Source organism: Mytilus californianus, unplaced genomic scaffold (genome assembly GCF_021869535.1).
Source record: "Mytilus californianus isolate M0D057914Y unplaced genomic scaffold, xbMytCali1.0.p SCAF_2, whole genome shotgun sequence".
Taxonomy (NCBI): Eukaryota; Metazoa; Mollusca; class Bivalvia; order Mytilida; family Mytilidae; genus Mytilus; species Mytilus californianus.
The window spans coordinates 52,540,265-52,566,206 of record NW_026262668.1 but is presented as its reverse complement, the minus strand read 5'-3'; the positions used below and the strand labels follow the sequence as shown (position 1 = coordinate 52,566,206).

The window sequence follows — 25,942 nt, the reverse complement described above, 5'->3', positions numbered from 1 at the left end:
AGACTTTATGTCTCAAATATGGAGTTTCATTTTGATGTAAAAAATTTTGATGTAGCAGAAATAACTGATAATATTTTGTACCTTCACATGATAAACTTGATAATTCTTACATTACAGGAAAGAAGTGGAATGTCGGATGCACAGCGCAGAAAACAACGTGAACAAGTTCAAAAGGAAGTGGATAAATTACGAGGCTCCATACAAACTTTAACACGTAGTGCTAATCCACTTGGTAAAATTATGGACTATGTTCAAGAAGATTTAGATTCGATGCAAAAAGAATTAGAAAGATGGAAGACGGAAAACAAAGAACATCAGATGGATTTGAAAAGGGAAAAAGGGTTAGTTTCGACAGATTTTTTAAAAACATAACTGAAATCTTTTCATTTAATCTTTTCAACTATTAAAATTTTACAATCATGTTGTGTGTACAATAACAGCATTTTTTGGACAGCACGGGGCATGTTTCCCTGTTTCCTTCTGGATGTGTCAAAAATAATCATACTCTTCTAAGAAAAACTAGAAAAGTATATAGTAGGCAATACCAACCTGCACTACCAATAATGCAAGTGACAAATTTAAATTAATTTCCGCAAATATGGGAAATGCATCTACTTTGAGGGTCTGTTAATTCAAGATATCAATCTGACAGATGTAAGTGTATGGAAAAGAAGAAATATGGTGTATTAAATTAAAACTTTGTGGGTTAGCAAACTCAATGCAAAGGAATAGTGTTTTTAATGCAGTTCTTCATCTTAAAGTCAAAGTGAGACCATCAGCATGTATCAAAACTCAATTTGGAAATTTGATATTGGATGTTTTGTTTCTTGGAGGAGAAACATTCCCTGTTTAGTATTATTATATAACATGCAAAAAAGATTGAATGGAAACAATTTCAAAATTTGATTGTTTTTGTTGGTAGATCAGTTTTCCTGTCCCATTAAACAGGTATAAATGTGATCATACCCTAAATGCAAAGCTGTGTTAATTATAAACCTGAAAATGAGCACACAATGAAATAATTTGAAAGATTTATTCTATAGTAAGGTTGTAGACCTAGGTTTAAGGGCAAGAACTCTATATTTTGTGTATGTATTCCAAGTTTTTTAGTAACAAAGATTTATTTCAATTCTGTGTCACATGAATGTTTAAAAATCATTGATTAAATTTACTTTTACAAACACACTACTTATTTAAAGTTTATCAATGTAACCCCATTTTATTTGTTTTTGTTTTTCTCTTTTTTTCAGAGTGACAGACAAGGCTGTAGAACCACTTAAAGCACAATTATCTGAAGTTGACCAAGCTATTAAAGATCAACTTGATCTGATCGCAGCCACCAAGTCGAATATTGCTAGAAATGACCAAAAAATAGAAAAACTTTTACAGAGTGTTACACGATCCTGAAAATTAGGCTGTTTTTATTGATTGTTTAGAAAATTAAGAATATAATTTGAGCAAAAAAAAAACTGATATTAGTTGCCAGTCAAATGTTCTTAGCAAATAAATTACTTAATTCATTATTATTAGTGAGAGACCAATTTTCATGGACTTTGTAGTACAGTGAACCTAGAATTTAAATGTCAACAAAGTACAAACTTTCCATAGGCTTGTACTCAGGCTTTTGCAGATCCACAAAAAATACAATTTTTGCTCAATCCATGAAAAATGGTACCCACAAAAAAAATAAATGAATTCAAAGTGCTTCAAAAGTTAATGATATTGCAAAGGTCTCCAATTATTTCGTAGTTACAAAAATTTCTATAATTTTTGTTTTGCTTTTCAAAAGAACTTATAAAATTTATATTTAATATCAGTATAAAAGGATGGCGCATGTGAATTTCATGTACGCAGTGTATTCTTGAAAATATTTATAATCTGTTGTACTGTGACTTCTTATATCGTCATTGTCTTATTTGATTTGTGCCAAGAATACCAGCGGTTAAAAATCAGGTTCAAAACATCTTAATTTAAACAAAAAAATATAAAGCTACATGTACAGTATGCATTTATACGTAAATGTAGCAGAGTCGACTGGCAGAAATACATGGGTATTTATGTTAATGTCATGCATTTTATTAGGCTGTAGATAATAGTCTAGTAATATTTTTTATAAAGATCTGATTCTTATACAGTTGGATGAATGTATGATGGTATATGTGGTACGAAAGTATGAAAGTTTATATGTGACGGAAAAGTAATACTTTTTATACCAAAATTGTTATCTCCCTTTTCACTGAGTAATGATTTCAATATTTATCTGTTTTATTTTAAACATGCATAATTCAAACTTAAAAGAAGGAAAATAAGTCATAAAGTTGAAACCAATTTTTTTGTATGTCCATTTCATGTATGCAGAATTACTCACGGAAATGTTGTTGGTTGTTTGGATTGAGGGATTGGAAAAGTCTGAAAAGCACAGATTTTATTTTGTACTTATTCCCAATATTTTATTATAAAGTAAAATTTGGAACTAGTTGATAGTTGGCTTTTGAGTCATATGCTGTTATTTTTCTACATTACTGGTTTACCGTAGTGTAAATACACATTTCATAACAAGCTTCTATAAGAAAAATAGATGCATACAGATGTGCAAAGTGGGAAGGGGAGAAAATCAATGAGACTAAAATGATCGGATAAATGATTGCATGTCTGTTTGGTTCTTTGTTGTAGATTTGAAGAAAAACTTTAGTATTGTGGTCTTTGCATTTTTGTTTTAAAAGTTTGTTTTTGATAGTTTTTGTAATATTTGCCAATGGATGTTTAGGAAACAACATTTAATTATATTTGGCAAGATTAATAACATATCATTCTTTATGGCTCTCTTTAGCTTTTCTTCACTTAAAATTGTCTCATAGTTTCTTTAAAAAAGGAGTTAAAATTTGAAGTATGTCTTGATGGTACAGGTTCTGTTTTTCAGTGTTATTAAAAAAACTGACTGCCACAAAATATCCAATGGGGCTGAAAGTAGCATTAAATATCACTCAATCAATTTTCAGTGTAATAACTTATTGAAAATAAAAGAGAGAACCTTCCAGCATTTATTGGAATTTAAAAAAAAAATTACAAGAAGCTTGAGGATTATTTATATGATTTATTTATATGACATTGTATAAGAAAACTTTGTGTTGACAGTTGTTAATTAAATTTGCTGTTACTGTTATAGATTTACATATCAGGATGACGGTATAAAGTCATAAGTGTAATTTATCGTAAAACTGAAAGAAACATCTTATTTTTAGTTATATTTATTGTTTTTATATTTTGTTTCATAAGCTTCAAGAATTCAGAAACCATCATTTTCATCGCAGCAAAAACGTGTTCATGGAAGTTTTGAAGCTATTTTTCGTTGTTTTGGTGTTTACTTTAAATGTAGTACTGCTATCTGTGTATTAAAGTTTTTTTAATGTACCAAGCAAGTTATTTTGATGAACATTCCATTTTATTTGCATGTAAAACAAAAAAATTCAGCTGACACGTAGAAGTAATATTTTAAAACATTCCATATGCATAAGATACCTGGCGTTACTTGACTGCAGAAAATATTCAAAGATTATTTTTGAAATAATATTTTCTTTGTCGTTAGATATCTTTAGTTTTGAGTTTTTGGTATTTGTATGCTTATGAGTATAGTATGTATTAAGTTATTTATGAAAAGATTTATTTAAATACTTGAGAAAATTATATTTAAATGGCAGTGAATAGTAAGTACTGGTACATGTCTTTTTGCTATAATCGATATTTTTCTCCAGTAAAATGATTCTGAATACTGTAAACCAACTTATTTTTCGTGCATACTTTTTTTAGCGGAAAGTCCTTTTTAACCAACTTCGCAGCAATAATTTATTTTGCGATCTTCTCATTTTCTTGATATACTTATATAAGGAAAGATCCAAGTTTCACATATTCGCGACAATTTAATTTCGTTAATTTTTTGACTTGTGAAAGTTGCAAATATCATTTGGTTGACAGTATATGAAATTATATTTTAAAACAATCATACCAGTATTTTTCAGTCTTAACAGACAGTTATAATATTTAAATTTATAAAAAAAAATCATTATCTTTCCAGATATTCTGTCAGATTGTTTTCCATTAACAGATTTCACATTCATGCTTCCATTATTTACTTACAAATTTAGTACAAATAAAAAGTACTGTTACCCAATGAAAGCAGTCTTGTGGTATTGTTGATATTGTGAGGTTGTGTTGTGATAGGTAGAAAAGAGAGATCTGATGTGCTCATTTATGTCACATACATGTCTTTTGAAACCATCAAGTTTCTGAATTTATAATGATTCATTTTCATTTTAGTAATTTAGCAACAACAGCTTTAAAAATCTGGATTATTCTCCACTTTTCTCCATTAGAAAATTATGGAAAATATTTAAAAAGTAAAGAAAAGGGGAAAAAAAATACTAACAAAACCAAAACAAAAAAATATTCTGACTATACTGTATTTTTTTCTTTCATTTCTTTTAATAGGGGGTAATTTTCTTATCTGCATGCCACTCAGGCTCAGAAAATGAATTGTTTATAACAATTTCAATGCCTTGTATTTTAAACCAGTTCCTCGCATTAACTTGTAAGCATCTAATTTCAACAAACTGCAAATGTTCACATTTTAACTCCTTTGACAAGACATTGAATCTTACTGGTACATGTATCTGTTTTAAAAAAAATAGTGATATAACATGTATAATTATAAAAAAAAAATGTATTGGTGCAACTGTGCTGTAATAGACTTGTTTCATCAAAAATATTACTCTGAATTAGTTGTTAAAGGACTCATTATATGATTATTTTTGAAACATATTATATTTTCAGAAACTTGATGTTTGGAAATGTTGTTAAGTCTCAGGATTTGTAAATCCGTCCACTTCAGTATGAAATTTGTATATTTTTTTTCAATAAACTATTGTTGAAATCTGCTGAATGTTCTTATTTGTGTACACTGATATTTGGTCCATATGCTACTTTTGCCTTTTAGATCATTTTATGCCCCCGCCGCAGCGGAGGGGGCATTAAGAATTACCCTTGTCAGTACATCCGTATGTACGTCCCATAGCTGGTTTCCGTTCTCTAACTTTAGTTTGCCTCAACCAAATGTTATACACAATGCTTATTAGTGAAGTTATTACCACAAAACACAGATTGAGTTTGAAAATGGGTGGCGTCACTTGTACCATTCTTGAGTTATGCCCCTTTATAAACATAAAAATTGCTGAATTTTTCGTTTCCGTTCTCTAACTTCAGTTTGCCTCAACCAAATGTTATGAAACTTATACACAATACTTATTACCACAAAACTCAGATCAAGTACAAATTATGGTAGCGTCACTTATACCGTTCCTTAGTTATATCCCTTTATAACTTTATTAGATATGCAAGTGGGGGCATCATCTGTGTCCCATGGACACCTTCCACATTTATTTTTATTAGCTCTTCTGGCCTGAAATCTAGTGTGAGATTTTCCCATTACTTAGTGTCTGTTGTCTGTTAACTTTTACAAAAATCTTCTCCTGTGAAACTACTAAGCCAAATTTAACCAAAATTGGCTGGCATGGCTAAAAGTAGAACATAGGGGTTGAATACATTTTTAGCTCACTTGGCATGAAAGGTCAAGTGAGCTTTTCTCATTACTTGGGGTCCGTCGTCCTTCATCGTTAACTTTTACAAAAATCTTCTCCTCTGAAACTACTGGGCCAAATTTAACCAAAGTTGGTCACAATCATCATTGGGGTATCTTTTTAAAAAAATGTGTCCGACTACCCAGCCTCCCAACCTAAATGGCCGCCATGGCTAAAAATAGATTTGATTGACTGTTGGTTGCTTAATGTCCAGTGGAAAATATTTCTTGCATATTCAGGACGAGAACAAATTAACAAAAAATACAATAGGTAGAGTCTGTAATAGAGGCGTCCAGAAAAATTTAGACTGCCACTGGAAATGAGGGTATATTGGATAGGGACAGAAATTTAGCCTTGCAACAGGTCAACTACGGGTCCCTCAAAAAGTTGTTGCAAGGGTTCTTAACGTGCAAAGAGCGTAGCACTCTTTACACGAGGCATCGGATTTAACGTCCCCATTCTGACTGGACGTGGCTGCAAATTTGTACATCTGTCACAGCCAAACAGACGTCCCACTTTGGCGAGGGTTTTACTGCTGGTGGGAGGAAGACCAATGGTGACCTTCTATTCCCCAGTCACCCTGTTCTAAAAATAGATTGAGAACCATCTGCCCTGAAATTTTCAGACAAATCAGACAACCCATTGTTGGGTTGCTGCCCCTGAATTGGTAATTTTAAGGAAATTTTGCAGTTTTTATATGACCGCAAAACATTTTTTGGGATCGTATAATGGTATGATGTCGTCGTCGTCTGCGTTGTCGTCCGAAGACACATTGGTTTCTGGACAATAACTTTAGTTAAAGTGAATGGATCTCTATGAAATTTTTTAAGAAGGTTCAATACCACAAAAGAAAGGTTGGGATTGATTTTGGGGATGATGGTCCCAACCGTTTAGGAATTAGGGGCCCGAAACAAGCATTTTTCTAGTTTCAGGATAATAACTTGTGTATAAGTATTTCGATTGCTCCGAAATTGTACCACAATGTTTAATACCACAAGTAGAAGGTTGGGGTTCATTTTAGGGGTTATGGGGCCAACAGTTTAGGAATTAAGGGCCAAAAAGGGGCCAAAAACAGGCATTTTTCTAGTTTCCAGACAATAACTTGTGTGTAAATGTATGGATCTCTCAGACATTGTACCACAAGGTTTCAATATAACAAAGGGAAGGCTGGGATTGAGTTTGGGGTTAATTGCCCCAAACATGTAGGAATTAGAGGTCAAAAAGGGCCAAAAACAAGCATTTTTCTAGTTTCCAGACAATAACTTGTGTGTAAGTGTATGGATCTCTCTGAAATTGTACTACACGGTTCCATACTACAAAGGAAAGGCTGGGATTGAGTTTTGGGGTTATTGCTTCCAGGGGGTTTCAAAAAGTTGGGAGGGGGGGGGGGGGAATTGTTTTCCCAATTTTTTAAAGGGATTCATATTTTTTTTTCAAAATTTTTAAAAATTTGATAACAATCCAAAAAAAAAAGCCCCAACTGTTCAGGATTCGACCTCTGTGGTCGTATCAAGCTGCGCTCAGCGAAGCATTTTATTGGTTATTATCTTGAATATTATTATAGATAGAGATAAACTGTTAACAGCAATAACGTTCAGCAAAGTGAGATCTACAAATAAGTTAACATTACCAAAATCTTCAATTTACCCCTTAAGGAGTTATTGCCCTTTAAAGTAAATTTTTAACAATTTTCGTAAACTTTTGTAATCTTTTACAAAAATCTTCTCCTCTGAAACTTCTGAGAAAAATTTAACCAAACTTGGCCACAATCATCATTAGGGTATCTACTTTAAAAAATGTGTCCAATGACCCCGCCTGCTAACCAACATGGCCGACATGGCTAAAAATAGAACATAGGGGTAAAATGCAGTTTTTGGCTTCTATCTCTGAATTTAAAGCATTTAGAGCCAATCTGACAATAGGTGAAAATGCGCCTCAGGTTGAGATCTATCTGCCCTGAAATTTTCAGACGAATCAGACAACCCGTTGTTTGATTGCTGCCCTGAATTAGTAGTTTTAAGGACATTTTGCAGTTTTTGTTTATTATCTGGAATATTATTATAGATAAAGATAAACTGTAAACAGCAATAATGTTCCGCAAAGTAAGATCTACAAATAAGTTAAACATGACCAAAATTGTCAAATGACCCCTTAAGGAGTTATGCCCTTTAAAGTCTATGACGACCGTGCGAGGGCTGTATAGCCAGTCAAGGTAGTTAAAAACTCCAATCATCATTTAAAGTCTATATTTTTAACAATTTTTCGTAAATTTTTGTAACCTTTCACAAAAAATCTTCTCTGAAACTACTGAGACAAATTTACCCGACCTTGGCTACAATCATCGTTTGGGTATTTAGTTTGAAAAAAATGTCCGATTACCCCGCCTGTCAACCAACATGACTGACATGGCTAAAAATAGAACATAGGGTAAAATGCAGTTTTTGGCTTATATCTCTGAAACTAAAGCAAAAGTATAATGGTTGCATTATTTCATGCATCAATTGTAAACAAAAACATCAGGTGAGCGACACAGGCTCCTTGGAGCCTCTAGTTTGTCTATTACTTTGAAAACTGCTTTAGATAGAGTATATCTAACATGAGCATAAATTTTCAGACCTATTTATATTTCTACCTATTGTCCATTTACATTAAAACTGCCAAACAACTTCTTCGAGTTATTTAAATGAAGAATTTTACAATTTTTTTTTCGTTTTATGCCTTTTATCTTCAAAACTATAACAGATAGATAATTCTTTAAATAGTACAAATGATCAGCAATACAAGATCTACAAATATGTCATATGGTTTAAATCATTAGTTGACTCTTTATTGGAGTTATTGCCCTTTAAGGAAGATTTTTACCATTTTTTTTGCGTTAAGGCCTATTATTTTAAAACTATAATAGAAAGATTTCAACTTTAAAAGAAAAAGTGATCAGCAAAATAAGATATACAAATAAGTCAATTTGCTGAATTCGTCAGTTGGCTCCTTTTAAGAGTTATTTCCCTTACATGATGACTTTCCCCGTCTTTTTTTTAACATTTTTTGCCTATAATCTTGAACACTACAATAGATAGAAGTTTATATGCAAAACAGATCAACAGAACAAGATATGGAAATAGGTCCTTATAGATGAAATTATCTCTTGCCTTCTTATAGGAGTTATTGCCATAACATGACAATTACTACCATTTTTGTGTTTTGGGAAAAAAAAACTTTGGAAGATAAAGAGAATATGTAAATAAAAGGTGAAAAAATTAAGTAATACAAGATCAACAAAAAAGAGATTTTAGTCTTTTGATTTATATTCTAGTCTACAATGTTTGATAGTGTCCATACACCTTATCGCTATTTAGTCCAATCCGGAAAAAACAGTCATTTAGACAACTTCCTGTTTGGGTCAACAGGCCTTGAACGGGTAAACAACAAAGGTCATCAGTAACGAGCTGAGGGAGGGAAAAATTAAGAAAGCGATCGATACGAAACTTTGATAGATTATGATCCACTTTTTCGAAACTCAAATTATAGTAAAAAAATCTTTTGTTTGAAGTATTTACGATGTTTTAAACAGATCTCATTAAAAAAGTATCATGCATGGTGCATAGCTTAAACAGGGCCCCAGATAGCTTCAACTGGATGAAAAAGTTGTGTAATTTTAGAACTTATCCGGAATGGAATAAATAGCGATTAGGTGTATTGTTGAAGATGTACATAGACCTAAATGAGCAACGCAGGCTCTTTAGAGCTTCTAGTTTTGTGTGCAAATTGTATCTGCAGTTTCTTCTAAACCAGTAAAGAGATTTCAGTGAAACTAGAAATCTGTCAGAAACAACAGGTCAGTATTAAGCATCAGTACAGACTATTTGGAACCTCCAATCTTACGCCCATTGGTCTATAACAAATATTTGTTTTCCTCACATTTGTTGCTAAAACTAGTTTTAAGAAGGCAGCACTCCCATTTATAATCCCTTCCCCTTTTTAATCAATTTTAGTAGAATAACAACTCGATCCATTTGCAGAACGAATAATAATCAGAACTAAAATCTATGATATTGGTATTATATACAAACACTAACACGGGTTCTTTAGTGTTCGCATTTACTAATAGCAAAATACCATTAACAGTGCTGACAGACACGGATGTTGTACATAGAATTAAAATTGAGAATGGAAATGGGGAATGTGTCAAAGAGACAACAACTCGACCATAGAGCAGACAACATAGAGCTATTTACAGGAACATATTAGTTTAACTACAAGGGAATTGAAACTAATCACCCAAAACTACAGGATTCAATGATTTAACAACAGTAAAGAAATGAATATAGAAATAGAAATTCTTTATTAAACCAATCATGAGATTTAAATTTCATACAATGATTACAATGATTTGTTTTAATGACAATAAAATAATAAAATATAGCATTATAGAACAATGAATAGTCAGTATGTGCACATGAGAGAAATGTTAACAGGGGAGACAATCAATTAATATTGTAAGCAGTATACAAATAGTTATAAACTTTATGAACAACAAAAATAGAAGGGACAGTCAACCTCTTGGAGAAAAGAAAAGGACGAATAGACAAATAAATATTAAATAGTCCGCACAACATAACACATAATTCCAAAGATTTAGCAGCAGGTGCTCAAGAAAGTTAAGCAGCTTCTTCTCAACCAGGGTCATGTTAATTTTGTGTAAAATTCTGGTGATAAATGCATTCAGTGATAGGACATAAACCAGGAAATGCGGGAGGGATTGTGACATTGATATTTCATAATGGTAAACCATATCATGATAGCGCCCATGAAACATCTAGATCTAATCTTTACATGACTAAAACTTTTATACAATTAACCCTTGGTTTAAGAGCTTTTATTTAAGCAGCAATCATATATTAAGGAAAAACTTATAGGAAACACAAGCCCTGGAATATCGTAATGTAAACAATCTTAATATTTTATGAATTTGAGACCAACAATAATTGTCAAGCAAAAGTTAATATTAGTATTGGTGTATACTATATTACTTATGTTTTTTAATGTCATAAATGGAATTTTGTATTGATGACACATTTTTAACAGCCTCTGTTAAATTTAATAGGACGATTGACATAAGTCTATTGTTTAAGACCGTATGTTGACCTCCAAATTTAATGTCTTTTGGTTTATGTGTAGTTCGGTTTCTGTCTCATTGGCGTATTTCCCGCATCCACTTTTATGTAAACAAATAAGAAATGAAGTGTTCAAAATTGTTATACAAGTATAACGAAAAATATTAGTTAATAAGAAATATAACTTGCAGGGAGCACGAATTACGCAAAGATGGATTGATGGAAATTTTATTGCCAAACAAACATATAGTTATTATAAGATACACACACACAATAGTAAATCGATTTTGAACTGAAACGTTCATTTTGATCTGAACATGTCTTAAAAGACAAAATAATACATTTTACAAATAACAGTCAGTTCACTATACTATAGAACAGTAATTTTAAAGTAGTAATACGTTACTATAAAGGCAAAAAACAACGTGATAAAAAAATGACGTAAATACTGTATGTACTGAACAGCACTGAATTTACAACCATAACACATCTGAACTCTTATTTCATATGATGTTAAGATAAAATGACCGTTTAAGACTAACATTTGTTCACTAGTTACACAGCAAGAACATTTTAGGATTTTTAAGAATGTATGCACATGCAGTACAAACATATTCAAATTAGTCCCACATGACCTTAATCAACCAACAATCAATCAATCCAAAGTAGTCTATAATAGTTAAGGGTTATCTGATTTTTCAAAGAACCTAAAAAGTGTTGAAATACAAATTTTCTAAACGGCATTAAGTGCACTAATCTGTAGAACAGGACTGCGTTTCACAAAAACTGTTACGCCTAAAGTTGATCGTAAGTCATTTTTTGTGAAACGCAGTTCAGAAGTTTAAAAGAGTAAGAAGATACTATAGAGGCAACCAATTACCAACAGTCAAAGAAAGGATGCCAACACCATGGTAAAAAGAAATGATGTAAATACAAACAAAAGTATATTAAACAACACGCAAATCATAAGATTGAGCAACAAGAACGCCATAAAAAATCTCATGCAAGATCATGTGCTCTCTGCAAGGGTCAGCAGTTCCTGCTACCCTGTATCACCTCGTGTTACTCATGCACAAGTCCTTTGATGAGCTATTACCAGTGATAAAACGTTATATCGGATTGAAATCTTTTCTAACCGTAACACATTACCAAATGTATAAGACCATCGATATATGTTAATTCTCGAATTCTTATTTAGATACTATATATGATGCCGGACAAAGGTTGCCAGGTCCTATTGTATGTCTGAAAGACAAATTATTCTATAAATATGACAGTCATGATGAATACAAATGCATTGTTTGTTTGCATGCATGTAGTTTTTAGTTATTAATAAATTGTTCACGTTGGTGTAAAACTTAATTAACGATGAGGTTCATATTCATTTGGAAACTTAATAACTTCCTTTACGTTTAGGTAGCTTGATAAGAAGCTTCTTTGTTGCCTTAAAATCATACATCCTGATTAACGTCCAGCGACAAAATTTCTTGCATCTAGCAAATCAGTGATAAATCAAACAGATAGGTTCTGAAAAATTGATCGACTGGGATGATAGACGTGACATTTAGACTGCCACTTAGGAAAAAGGATATATAAAATTGTGGCAGAAATTTTGTCTCACAACAGGCCGCTTACGGCCCATGCGTTGCATGTGCTCTTTGACGTACAGAGAGCGTGTCACTCTCCATGCACGACGCTTTGGATTTAACGTCCTTATTTTGACAGACGTGACTGAGTATTTATATATTCTGTAGAGCGCCGTGGACGCCGCCTCATCAGAATGGGGTTTACTCTGACGTGAAAGCCTATGTAATACAATATTTCTATGCCTCAGTCGAGTCTTTAGGTTCATACTTTCTTTAAACAGTTTGCATAGTATTTTTATTTACCATATTCTGAAATTATAAAAGGTAACTCCAAAGATGGCACACCCTGACTGAGAGTATATATACTGAATTCCAATACAGATTTTGAGCAAATCGTACAGTAACTGTATTTTGTTTATCAAAATTTGAAAGGTTTTGAAGCTGATTTGATAGTCTCTATATGACGTCTGATTGACAATATGTCAATCAATATTAGTCCACCAACAACTACTGTCATAAAAACTATACCCAAGGCACCAACTTGAGAGGCAGAAGACCGGTTATCTTTCGCACTCATGTACTTCGATTTTGTTTTAGTCAATTTTGATACATCCACTGTAAGATTACGTTTGATTTCATCTAAAACAGGATTTAGTATGACACGTAGTTCAGCCATAGTATAGTTTGTTGCATTTTGAGATGCCCAATAGTCTAATTTTGCTTTAAACTCACAGGAACATGGACACATTGGTTTATCTGAAACAGAGTGATTAAGATATATATAGTTTATTACATTTTGAGATGCCTAATAGTCTCATTTTGCCTTAAACTCACAGAAACATGGACACATTGGTTTATCTGAAACGGAGTAATTAAGATATGTATAGTTTGTTACATTTTGAGATGCCTTATAGTCTAATTTGGCTTTAAACTCACAGAAACATGTGCACATTGGTTAATCTGTAACAGAAATATTAAGATATGTATAGCTTGTTACATTTCGAGATGCCTAATAGTCTAATTTGGCTTTAAACTCACAGGAATATGTACACATTGGTTCATCTGTAACAGAAAGATTAAAATATAGTATAGTTTGTTGTATTTGGGATATCTTATAGTCTTGTTTTGTTATAAACTCACAGGAACATGTACACATTGGTTCAACTTTTTTATAATTATATTATATTTCATATTGAGCAATATTCGTTATTTTCATAATCAATAGACTTAAATAGTGCTACTGTTCGGTGATATTTTTATTTGCTTTTTATTATATCAAATTTAGTATAACGTTACTGTTTCATTATAGGGCTTGTTGAATGAAGTTTGGGTGCTTTACAGGTCACCAACGTAGCCATGATTATATTCTGTTTCCTGGTATCGTTTTAGAGCTCACTTTGTTTTGCAAAATGTGTTTATTTTATACCACCTCGTAGCGAAACGGGTTTAAAAGCATGAACTGGCTCAGAGACTAAAATGTTCACATGAGCTTGTTTTTTTTTTATCTTTATGCACTATCAGCGTCGGTGTTATGTATATCTTTATTTCTTAACATACCAAATACACAGGTATAGAGATACATACAAATGTATGTTACATGATAATGCATATATACATCCATACAAAAGTTATATTGAAATAACCACAGAAGTTACATTAAAAGGGTAGTATTTATTACATAATCTACGTAGGAGAGCATGGACGCACACTTCATTAATCCAATAGATTTACACAAGTTGTTTAGATCAGAAAGGATTTTATTATTCATCAGTTCGATCATTACTTCAATAAATTTGGTCGGTTTCCAGGTGTGCTTCGCAATAACATATAGTCATGTATTACTAATTAAAAACTGTGTTTCCCTTTATCAGGAATAAAGTTTACATTGTTCAACGACTTAATATAATTTCTATATTTATACAATATTAAAGAGGATTTATTTAAAATAACAGGACGATGTTTGATGATTTCCAGATAAAAATGTTGTGCAGTAATTGATTATATGGAGCTAATATAATTGATTTCTAAAGGATTTTTGCTTAATATTCCTTTATCGGTTTGTACTTTAAATGGTCTTTGAAACATTTCATGTTCTACTATGATATGTAAACTCAAATATTTAAACTCATAAACAAACAATTTCTTTGCATAAAACCTTGAACTGGAAGTTGAATACGTTTATTACTGTACATAAATACATTAAATATGCCATTAATAGGGAAAGGGATAATTAACAGGGGAAATGGCTAGCATTTTAAATTGAAATACGTTTGTATGTTTAATGTATTAATATATTTTTCAAAGCAAAATTGATTGAAGATTCATCAATAACTAATGACTTTGAATATATATATATACAATATACCACAATCAGTAATCCTTATTTTATTACGCATTACATTTTCCCAGCAGTTTCTTATGAATCTTTTATTCCAGTGATAAACGAATTTCACACGTCAATTTACTTTTAACACATTTATGTCTGAACATTCCAAATGAAGATATTCCAGATAATAGCGTTGGAAGAACGAAAAATCTTCTATGTTATATTAATGCAGAACGATATTTTTTTTAAGAGACTGGCTAACAAAGCATGCCAAAAGAAAAAAGAGACAAAGCTTTTAAAACTAACATCGTTAAATGGAAAACATAGTTTACAATTTTGCAGCCCATACTTATATACTGAATACAATCATGTAATGGTAAAAATATTTTAAAAGATAAGTAAAGACACACAAAACGTATATGTTAATTTTTGATAAAAAGCACCCTTGTACTTACATGAGCAACGCGACGGGTGCCATATGTGCAGCAAGACCTGTTTACCCTCCGGAGCACCTGAGATCATCCGGGGTTTATGATGGGGTTCGTGTTGCTCAGTCATTAGTTTTTCTGTCTTGTGTTTTGTTTACTGTCTTTTAGTCGTTTTTCGCTACTTGCCATCGCATTGTCAGCTCGTTTTCGATTAATGAGTCTGATTATCACTTTGATATCTTTCGCCTCTCTTTCGTAAATTGACGAACTATTCAAAATTTCAAGATATTATGAAGAACAACCACCCACCTGAACTAAACAAGTTGTTAGATTTATAATAATAGTTAATAAATGCCTAGAATCTCATGGGTAACCATTTAATGTCCCAACTTGCATTTGTATTTATATTTTTTATACTATGCGTGTTAATTCATTTGAACATGTTTCTGTACCATTGTATTTTGGTTTATGAGAATATATATTTATGATATAAGCAATTTGATCACTTTGAATACTTTTTAGATGTAACAGAAAGCAAGAATTAAAGTGAACTGTATAGTTGAGACTGAAATAAAGGTCTAAACTATTTTACCATTCGACACTCATTACTTATTTTTTTATTTATTCATCGATTGTAATTTAAAGTAATCCAAACCACGTCCACGTCTTTTTGTATAGTTTTTATTCCAAATAGTCACAAAAAAAAACTTTTATACAATCTCTCCCTTAAAATTGAATACATTATACATCTTATAAATTACAAAATAATCAAATTTTAGACATGCATACTTACTTTTTATAACATCAAGGAAAATAGATGAACTTGAAGTTGTTCCTAACAAATTTGTTGCAGTACAAATATATTCACCAATGTCATTTGGTGTTGTTGATGGAAAAGTCAGTGATGGCGAATTTATATCCCTGCCCAGTATATTACTGGTAAAACTGCCATTTTGCTTTTTCTTCCAGTCAACAAAAATCACATTCGGTACACCACTGGCTTCACAGAAAAGCGTAGTACTTTCGGATGCATTCACCCGGACAACAGTCTGATTTATCATTATATTAGGTAATCCTTCAATTGAAATCATAAATGGTAATTATATGGCAAGAGTGTTAACTTTTTTTCGGCTGAGCACTTTAAACACACCATTCGACTTCGAAAAAACGGCTTATTTCCGTATGAAAAATATTAAAAGTATATTTAGCCTCTCTAGTATAAGCAGATATGGGGTATAATTGCCATGTGGATAATTATCCATCAGAGACCAAAAGACTTGTATATTATATAAGCAACTATGAATCACCGTACAGCCTTCAACAAGGCATACCGTATAGTAATCTATAAAAACCTTAAGAAATTGAGTGCACACAATTGTCAAACTTGAGAATATATATACTTCTATCTCAAATGAATGACTTTACATACCATTTTTTTTAGTGCGCGATTTATCAACATGAGGCCTATTTTGTAACTGATAAATGTTACAGCTGTGTGCAGCATGTTAGTGTCTTTTTTGTTAAGACATTATTTCGACGCTAATATTGTACGAACATCCTGAAGTGAGGATCAAGTAAAAATCCTTATCAAAACAGATTATACACACGTACGCAAACAATTTTCATAGGACAAAACATCATACTGAACACGATATAAGATTGCCTTAGTACATTATACTTACTGAGGAGTTATCAAAGAGAGGCTCGATCACTATATTCGTATGCGATTCTTATTTGATAAACGTAAAATGCATTCATAGTCGTTGTGGATGACATCGCATTGTTATTATCAAAGTTATTAAATATTGCTCTGACAGAGTTAAGCGAAAAGCGACTGAAATCGACACTACATAAGTTTTCTGGTCAGTCACCATCACAAATTGGTTGACGGATACGATGTGCATGTTTCTCGACTCACTAACGATATCCGATTGCGACAATTTTGCTTAGTGGATTCACATGTCAGGTGATGCATGCGAAGCTTGCCTTCGATTTTTGTTTATAATCTTCATTTCATTTTCTTAAAAGTATTTATGAGATTAAAACATCGGTAAACTACCATTGCCTCTAATTCCCCCCCCCCCCCCCCCCCATTTTCCAGGAAAAGACCTTATATGTTAAGATAGTAGTTACCTCCGAGTTAACAGCTATTACAACCATGCTTCAAGGTAAGCTAATAATTGGAGACTATCCAATCTATATTACAGTAAGCTTTCAACCAGACACTGCCAAAACTATTTAATCATGAGATGTTTACCACAAGCTATCACTGCTATAAACGAGTAAGCTGTTAAATGATGGATCAAAAACGATCTCATCTAAACAAAAATCATAAATACAACTTACCTCCTATAACGACTAAAGAAGTTTCCGAACTCCTACCAGACGAATCTATGGTTCCCCCTTGACAACAGTAATTTCCAGCATCGGAAAAATCTACATCTAATATCAATAGTGATGGCCAAGTTGTGTTTGATCCAATATATTTTGAATTGTTACCCAAGTCAACACAGACAGCTGTCCCATTTATTTCTCTTTCCCATGAAACATTTTTCAGGTCTGGCTTAGACCATATAGTACACTGTAACGTCACCTGTTCGCCATAAACTACTGTATAAGTAGGACTGGAAATTTCTGCCTGAACTGTAAACGAATAATCATGTTTCTTTTTTGTCATTCAATCTCTCATTTTATTGACACATTACTTTAACTTGACTTTTAAGTAATTTATTCCCCCTTTTTTGGCATTAACTGTTAAACTGGTCAGAAATTTTACTACTTCCAGAGATTTTTAATCCATTCATCAATGCTGCAGTGCATAGACATTGGAAGGCCGTACGGTGTCCTATAGTTGCTAAACTTCTACGTCCTTGGTCTCTGGTGGAGAGTTGCCTCATAGACAGTCATACCATATCTTCTTTTTTATATAATAATCATATAGGCTTAATATAATAGATTGATTGATTGATTGTTGGTTGCTTAACGTCCTGTGGCAAATATTTCATGCATGTTCAGAACGAGAACAAATAATAAATACAATAGGTAGGTCCTGAAATAGAGGCCGTCCGGGATGATGGTCGGGGAAATTTGGACTGCAACTGGAAAATGAGGATATATTGGACAGAGACAGCAATTTAGTCTTGCAACAGGCTACCTACGGACTCCTCAAAGAATTGTTGCAAGAGGTTTTAACGTTCAAAGAGCGTTGCACTCTCTTTACACGATGCATCGGATTTAATGTCCCCATTCTGACTGGACGTGGCTGTGAACTTGTACATCCCGCACAGCCAAACGGCGAGGCGAGGGTTTTACTACCGATCGGAGGAAGACCAAAGGTGACCATATTTCTATTCCCCAGTCACCCTTACGAGGGTTAATATAATAGAAAAGCAAAGGATACGGGTTTCCATCCATAATACAAAATCAGTACATGTACAGCAAAAAAAAAAAAAAAAAAAAACACACACAAAAAGCAAAGCAACAGCGCTTTTATTGCTGTTCTTCATCTCAAAGTCACAGTGAGGCTTTCAACACGGAGCTAACATCTGAGCGGTAAATTTCTACTAAACGGAAAAAGACTGTTAGTTTATGAGGATACTAGTAGCTTGTGCTTCGATTTTATAATCACTTCAATAATACCATTTTAGAACTAGTCTTTGACCATTAATTATACCAAAGCTAAGATTGCAATTTCTCAGAGGCTAAAAAGATTCTGTCTGTTGTACAAAAGGCTCTTTATCGTTTTTTTTCATTTTTATTCAAAATGTATTGAGTTATTCTCGGAATTGTGCATTGAAATCGGAATCTAATTTGTAAATAACTACGATTGGATAATTGCAGATACTGGTGAACTGTGAGTCACCAAGGTCAACAGTCAGTGCAGAATAAACTTGCTGAAGGCAAATTTTTAAAAACGTACATGGTAACTTTTTGATAAAATCAATGACATCAAGTTTGACAGTATTTCAAAACATACCGCCTATCACATCAATCGTTATTATATCTCCCACAGTTGTTCCCACAGGGTTTGTTGCTTCACATGTAAAATTGCCTACATCTTGAAAGTTAACGCTGTGAATATACAGGTCCGGTGTCATTACAGTAGCTGCACTGTAATGTGTCGATACTGCGTCATTGTATAGAAAGGTTCCTCTGCTATTGTTCATTTCCCACTGGATCGACGTCACCTCTGGCAGTCCACGAAACGAACAATTCAAAACAACTGAGTCACTATACTTAGTAATATATAGAAGCTGTGGTGTAATAACTATTGGAAAATCTGAAGTACAAAATAGCATTTAACAAATAATGACTTATAAAAGAAGCTACACTATATGACATCTTTACGGCCAGTTGATATTTGCAGGTAATCATTTTCGGAGCATTATGACCCTATTTTGCTCACTCTTCTACATAAAGCAAGTTTTGAAATGAATGTGCAAAGTCATTAAAGATACAAGGGTTTGATTTAGTACGCTTGCAAAAACTCAATAATAGACTCTAATCTAAACAGTTGAATGGTCATCTCAATCCAGAAGATGAAAAACCCTGAAAAACAAACATTCAAAAACGTTTTGTCAAATCTGATTATAACTATCTATGCCTGGGGATAACAAAACCTTAGTGTTAACATTTAATGAATAATAAATGGACAGAAAATAATCAATACTATTTCATGTCAGTCCTGGAGTACATTGGTAAACTGTTGTCACCTCTTATTTTTTCTTTATATGTTAATGGGAATTGTATTGAAAACTTAAACCCTATTGTCATACAAGTGAGAGGTTTAGCTAGCTTTTAAACCAGGTTTTATCCGCCATTTTCTACATAAGGAGATGACTGTACCAAGTCAGGAATATGACCGTTATTTTCCATTCCTTTGATGTGTTAGAGCTTTTGATTTTGCCATTTGTTAAGGGACTTTCCGTTATGAATTTTCCTTGGAGTTCGGTATTTTTGTTATTTTACTTTTTATCATTTCAATTATAAATTGTAGAAAAAGAAAATAACGCTTTTATTTATTGATTGTGTGCATCCGAAGCACTTTGCTTGATTTACCTTTATGATTGCTCAATTATTGCATGACTAATTATGAATATTGTTCCTATACGTTTAAAATATTGTACGAACTTTCGAGTGGAATATATATATTCTTTAATGAATTATAGTCACCAATATTCACGAAATAATCACTTTATCATGTTAATGTATATTACAGCTTGAAAATCTGTTTTAGACACATTTTTGTCACAGATAGTGTCATTAAACTGAAGCTTTTATTTGCTTTTACTAGTGCATTATGATAAACTAGTATTATAAAAAGCAACTTTTGAATAGTTTTTTATGAAATATGCTGCTATTCCAAACAGTTATTTTTGTTGAACACTGGGTAATTAACTGCAAACATTCTTAGGTATAGTATCATTTAGTATTGTTTGACTTGTGCCTGCGTTTAGCTTGTGCGTAATACTAAAATGGTTAAATTATGTGATTTTCCGACCTCTTCTTCTACATCCATATTGTGGTTCAATTGATGTAGATTAGAACGGGAGTAGCTGAACCTGGCCAGTCGTTTTTCAAAGGTATATCCTCCTTTTAGAGAATTTGATGATGATGACAGAACTTTGGTAGTGTCGGGGATTTTAATTCACAACTGGTTTGTATTTCAGTTGTTGTCTTTGAGTAGTAATATTTATATCATACTTTTTCCTTTCTTTAAGGAATTTGGTTTTGCATTGAAATTTATCTTTCGTTGTCCCTGTTTAATTCACAATTCACTGCTTGTCTATAGACATTTGGTTATTTAGAGCTTGTCATGTTGTGTAGACACTTGCTTATTGTTGAATACTATATGTTCATCTCGTTTATTGGTTTTTGTCTTGTTAAGTTGCTCTTTCTTTAACATGTTTCCTCCCTCATTTTTTTCACACTTGCCAGAAATCTGTATACCTACCAGAAATGGTGAAACTGATCGATGAGCCCATTCCAACTCCTTTAAAGTTGGTAACATGGCATGAGTAAGAACCCATATCCGATTCACCCACATTGGCTATTATCAAAGAGGTTGAAGATATTGTCGATCCTGTATATTTATTGACATTTGTTGAGGTATCAATGACTTTGACAGTTGTACCATTGTTGAATTCCCACTCTACATTTAGAATTGGTAAGATTGAACAGTATGGGCATTCAAATGTAACAGCAGCGTGGTACGGCGACGACAATTTGGAAAAATTTCTATACACATATGGCGCTGATGCATCTACAATAAAAAAAAGGCAACTTAACTTAAAGTATTTTACCACCTCAAATAAAATATGTTGAAATATTTGCACGATTAATTTTATTGACGATGATAACAAAATACAAAATAGGATTTTTTCAGTTAAAATATATTTGGCATTGTTAATATTGTTGACTTCAATTACCTCAAATATGACTAACAACGGGATAAAATGTCGATGGATTGAAATGTTTTTTAACGTTCTTGCACTTTACATTTGTATAGAAACTACAACAATAAATCTAATTGAAACTTTGGATATTTGCTTTTATCGGCATATATAAAGTACATAAAAATGTATCAATGTTTCAGTAGGTTGCGTTAACGAGTTATTACGACTTGTGCAATTTATTTACTTTGGTTACGAAATGAGCTTTACTGGTTAGCGAGTATCTGAATATTAGGAGGCTACGTATCTCTTTAATCTAAATAATTGCTCCATTATGCGTGAGATATCTTAACTTCCTTGTTCAGGTGGTTTTTTGGTACGCAAGATATTCTTGAAAGTAGAAAACAGATCTAAAAAATGTTATAACATTTTATTTAAAAAATATGAAAATAACACTTTTTATATTTAGTGCATTTCTGGATTTACTTTCACATGTTTCATCAGGATCATTTAAACTAAAAAAGTTAAAGGTCAAGGATGTATAAGTACTTGAATGCATTGGGAACTTTATGAACTAAAGGGATTTAAGAAGGTCAAATTTCCCTGAATACATAACTTATTGATATATAAAGATTTTGTCATCATTTCTTTTTATTACTAAAACATTCCTTAAACGCCATCACAAGTTGTGACATCATCGAATGAGACTTATCACCGAATTTGTTTTTACTATTAGCAATATGAGGGATCAAACTTACCCTTCCGGAGAACCTGAGATCATCCCCGTTTTTAGTGTGTCATGGTATTTGTTTGTTTGTTAAAAGTATTCTTAAATTTAACGGTTTTTAATTCTAATCAGATATTCTCTAAAGCATTGTAAAGTACAGACATTTATTTAATAAAGTAATAGATTTGTCATACCTGAACAAAGATAGTCATAGATGTTATCACATCCAATTGTACGTAGCTTGAAGCCTGGTCTTTCTAGCCTTATACATCGGTCTCTTTCTTGATTATTTGGTTCACCTGATTCCCATGTCGCAAAAGAAGGAACATCACAGCTTGTCCAGCGATACACATACGGAGTGGAGGTCATATCGTACTTCATGCCCACCCAGATGTCATTGGCAATATTATTGCCCCTAAGAAAGTACACATGTTTACAAAAATGCACGTAATAGCAAATCAAGAAGATATGGATAATTTGGCGTCCAAAATTTGTAAATTTAACCGATGTAGTAACATTATCAAGATACACCGTTTACTAATATAACTATTTCTTTTGGGTTTTTATGGGTGTATGTACAAGGAAAGGGGGGACGGCAGAGGAAACGTACCCGACAAAGGTGGCTTCAGAACGCTTAACATGCGTACAGACATGAGTATACGCTTATCTTAGTTTGATATTATTCACTGTTGTCGTCGTTTCATTTATTCTAAAATTGTATGTCCTGTATAATCTTCAGTACATTTTTCATTTGAAATTACATTTATATTTTTGTGCAAATGGCAAAAAGAGGAGGAACGCAAAAAGGTAACTTATGAATATTCAAGTTAAGATTTCTAATCACTACAAATTACACAATACATTCAGTACCATGCGGTTTTAAAAAAAAACTTGTACCTCAATTTATTCCGATATTGAATCCATCTATATATTAAACTCCAAATAACTTCAGTTGATGTCACCAGACTAATTAAAGGTACTATAACGATAAATATTTTAAATATTTAAGGAATGACTGTAATATTTTTTCTGTCTATGAAGAAATAACATCAAAAATGTGGTGCACATTGAATAACCCGCGTAGCGTGTTGTTTTAAAGTGTGCACCACATTTTTTATGTTATTTTGAATAGACAGAAAAAATATTACAGTCATTTCTTATAATTTAATTCTAAATTCCATTTTAAACTGTAGTAAACCATGAAAAAACGTTGATGACGTCACGGTCACATGACTAAATTATGTCTATGAGCTGATAAACAAAACAACGTCAGCCAATCAGAAGACGCGTTACATCCAAAATTAAATTATTACTAGATATCAAAGAGCGACGGAAGATACCAAAAGGGATATTCAAACTCAGCAGTCGAAAACGAACTGACAAACTCCATGGCAAAAACGAGAAAAGACCAATTCACAAACAACGTCTACAAAACACAAAATAGAAACTAAAAACTGTGCAACAGTAACCCCCCAAAATCGGGGTGATCTCAGGTGCTCCAAAAGAAGGATGAGCAGATTCTGCAACACATGTGGTATCCATCATGTAGTACAAATTTTGTGATAAGTTTAATTCGGTAGTCACATATGAAAAAAAGAGGACGCGATTGGGGTTACGACAATTAGAACATATCCGTCGTCATTTGTGAAGCAGCTGTTTCATGACAGTCGACCAACTTGTGATTGCGTCCTTAAATTTTGTCGAAGGGATGACTTCAACATCACCACTTAGAACCCTTGGTTTAATAGCTTCCTTGTAAGCAGTAACCCTCTATAAAGGAAATCCTGAAAATGCAAGGTCTGGAATATCGGATCAATTGGGATATGATACTCCATATACATGCGATGTCGGAATGTTGCTTCATAGAAATGAAAAGTTTACAATTGGGAAGCTGAAATCATCTCTTTACTTGTAGCGTTTTTGTTTTAAACCGACCCTCATTGTTAAGTTCTAGATGTAAGTTCAGATATGAGGCAAAATTTAACTGTATCTGTTGTATTGTTTAGTTTTATATCGAAATTAAATAACTAAATATACAGATGTATTCAATATAAAAGCGATATTCAATTATCACAGGTTGTTAAATTTGCTTAGTATTTTTCTTATGGTAAACAGTATCTTTGTGTAAACAGAAAAGTTCAGATGACATATTTTCGATTTAGCAAGCAACAGCTCAAATATGAGTCCGCCTACGGTATTGAAAATATTGACTTCTGTTAACATAAGACGTTTTCAAGCTTTTTGTTCGCTTCAGAATCGAATTAAATTTGACCAAAAGAATCTTTTAAGGTGAAAAATGTGAGTATTTTGTATACTATTTATACTATTTACGAAATCACAAATATTTATTGGAAAGGGGAAACATTTTCCGTTAAGACCTTTGAAAATCATAAAATATCCGAAGTAAATGTCGCGTTTCTTAACATATTGCAGGATAGGCCAAACAAATTGACGCATTTGTCGTATCACATATTAATATCACATGTCCAGTGAGATATGAGAAATATCTCTCGATGTGGGAACTAGGTAATAGATCACAACTCAAATACAATATTTAACATCCTTTGCCCTTAGTTTTTTGGTGGATAGATATTGCTAATCATACCAAATTTCAATTGGGTAGATCTATTTAATCAGTGGTTATAAAAAAATCTTGTTGGTCTGTGATATCTGCCAAGGAAGATACAAGTTGAAAGAAATTCAGGATTTATCATCTTAACATTATCTGAAGAGAAAATGTAAAGTATTGTATTCACTTGTGATAAATTCTTCTCCATTGTTTGTAAGTCCGAGATCCATAATCTACTTCTCTTTTTATTGTTTTATTTTTAAATTGATGAAAGGAACAAATGTTTGCAGGAATGGGTTTTGAAGATCTTTAAAAACAAATCCTCAATTCTTCTCATTCGAAAAAAAAACCAAGACGGATTCTCATTGTCTGAACCTAAACATAGCCAAATTTTGTCAATCTATATCATAATTAACAAAAGGGAGACCATATTAACATTGTTTTTTTTTCAACTGATCGAGTGAAATACATGGCGATGCGATGATGTATCAGATCTTCTCATTTAAAACTTTTTAAATTTGATTAAAAAAACATGGAGATAATATCAAATGATTATGCCTGCCTAGGTATCTTCCAACAGGTTAAATTTAGTTTTTGAAAAAATGCTAGATATGTATTCAATAAACTAGTCCCTCATCAAGTTAAGTGGCAGCTAATCGAATCTTGATTATTATTGATACATGTCAAAAACATCATTAATGAAACTGATATTTTTAAATGTTGTTAAAATATAAGCTCATCTCATTATGTTATTTCGATATAGTGGTAAACAGTGATAAAAAGAAAGCATAAGCAAGATATGTAATACTTAATAAGAGTATTGTAACAAACTTTGCAAATGACAATCTTAGTTAAGCTGCTATCAATACAACAATTACGTTTCTAGTCTTTTCATTTGTATTCTTACGATTCATTGTTCATGTAGGCGACAGCATTATCAAGGTCTGATTGGGATTCTAACTTTGCAAGCTGCATACCTCGTTCTTCACACTTTAGTTTGGCTTGAAGCCAAGTAAATGTAGGTACTCCGTTACTGTAGTAATATCCACCTGATAACAAAACAACTTTTACATATAAGAAAAATCATGAATTTCAGATGTCATAATATTCATTATTTTATTCAAAACATGAAACAGTGTTTATTTGATAGGGTTTTGAATAAAAATTAGT

At 32.4% G+C, this 25,942-nt stretch overlaps 2 protein-coding genes across 5 annotated transcripts in view; one reads left to right on the top strand and one right to left on the bottom strand.

Annotated features, from left to right (window-relative positions):
- The window catches only part of LOC127729992 (TRAF3-interacting protein 1-like), a 36,279-nt gene extending 31,348 nt beyond the window's left edge, over positions 1–4,931 (top strand). For all 4 annotated transcript variants that reach the window (XM_052237996.1, XM_052237995.1, XM_052237994.1 and 1 more), the window contains 2 exons: positions 118–341; positions 1,251–4,931. In XM_052237996.1, the coding sequence (XP_052093956.1) occupies positions 118–341; positions 1,251–1,407 (381 nt within the window). In that variant the 3' untranslated portion in view covers positions 1,408–4,931. The remainder of the gene's footprint in view (positions 1–117; positions 342–1,250) is intronic.
- A 6,052-nt stretch (positions 4,932–10,983) lies between these two features.
- Positions 10,984–21,342, bottom strand: LOC127729993 (neuroglian-like). Its single transcript, XM_052237997.1, has 5 exons — positions 21,038–21,342; positions 19,061–19,363; positions 17,431–17,727; positions 15,878–16,159; positions 10,984–13,086 (listed from the first exon to the last, which is right to left on the bottom strand). Exons 1-5 carry the CDS (start codon positions 21,111–21,113, stop codon positions 12,749–12,751), a joined length of 1,296 nt encoding a protein of 431 aa, XP_052093957.1. The 5' UTR covers positions 21,114–21,342; the 3' UTR covers positions 10,984–12,748.
- Between the last annotated feature and the right edge of the window lie 4,600 nt (positions 21,343–25,942).

What these genes read in the sequence shown, in the direction of transcription:
- LOC127729993 (XM_052237997.1), bottom strand. Translation starts at nt 21,113, where the DNA reads ATGGGTTCTTACTCATGCCATGTTACCAACTTTAAAGGAGTTGGAATG. An exon ending in AACGATTGATGTGATAGGCG is followed by an intron (nt 17,728 to 19,060) that starts GTATGTTTTGAA and finishes ATTCGTTTACAG; the next exon opens with TTCAGGCAGAAATTTCCAGT. An exon ending in TTCTTTAGTCGTTATAGGAG is followed by an intron (nt 16,160 to 17,430) that starts GTAAGTTGTATT and finishes TTTCAATTGAAG; the next exon opens with GATTACCTAATATAATGATA.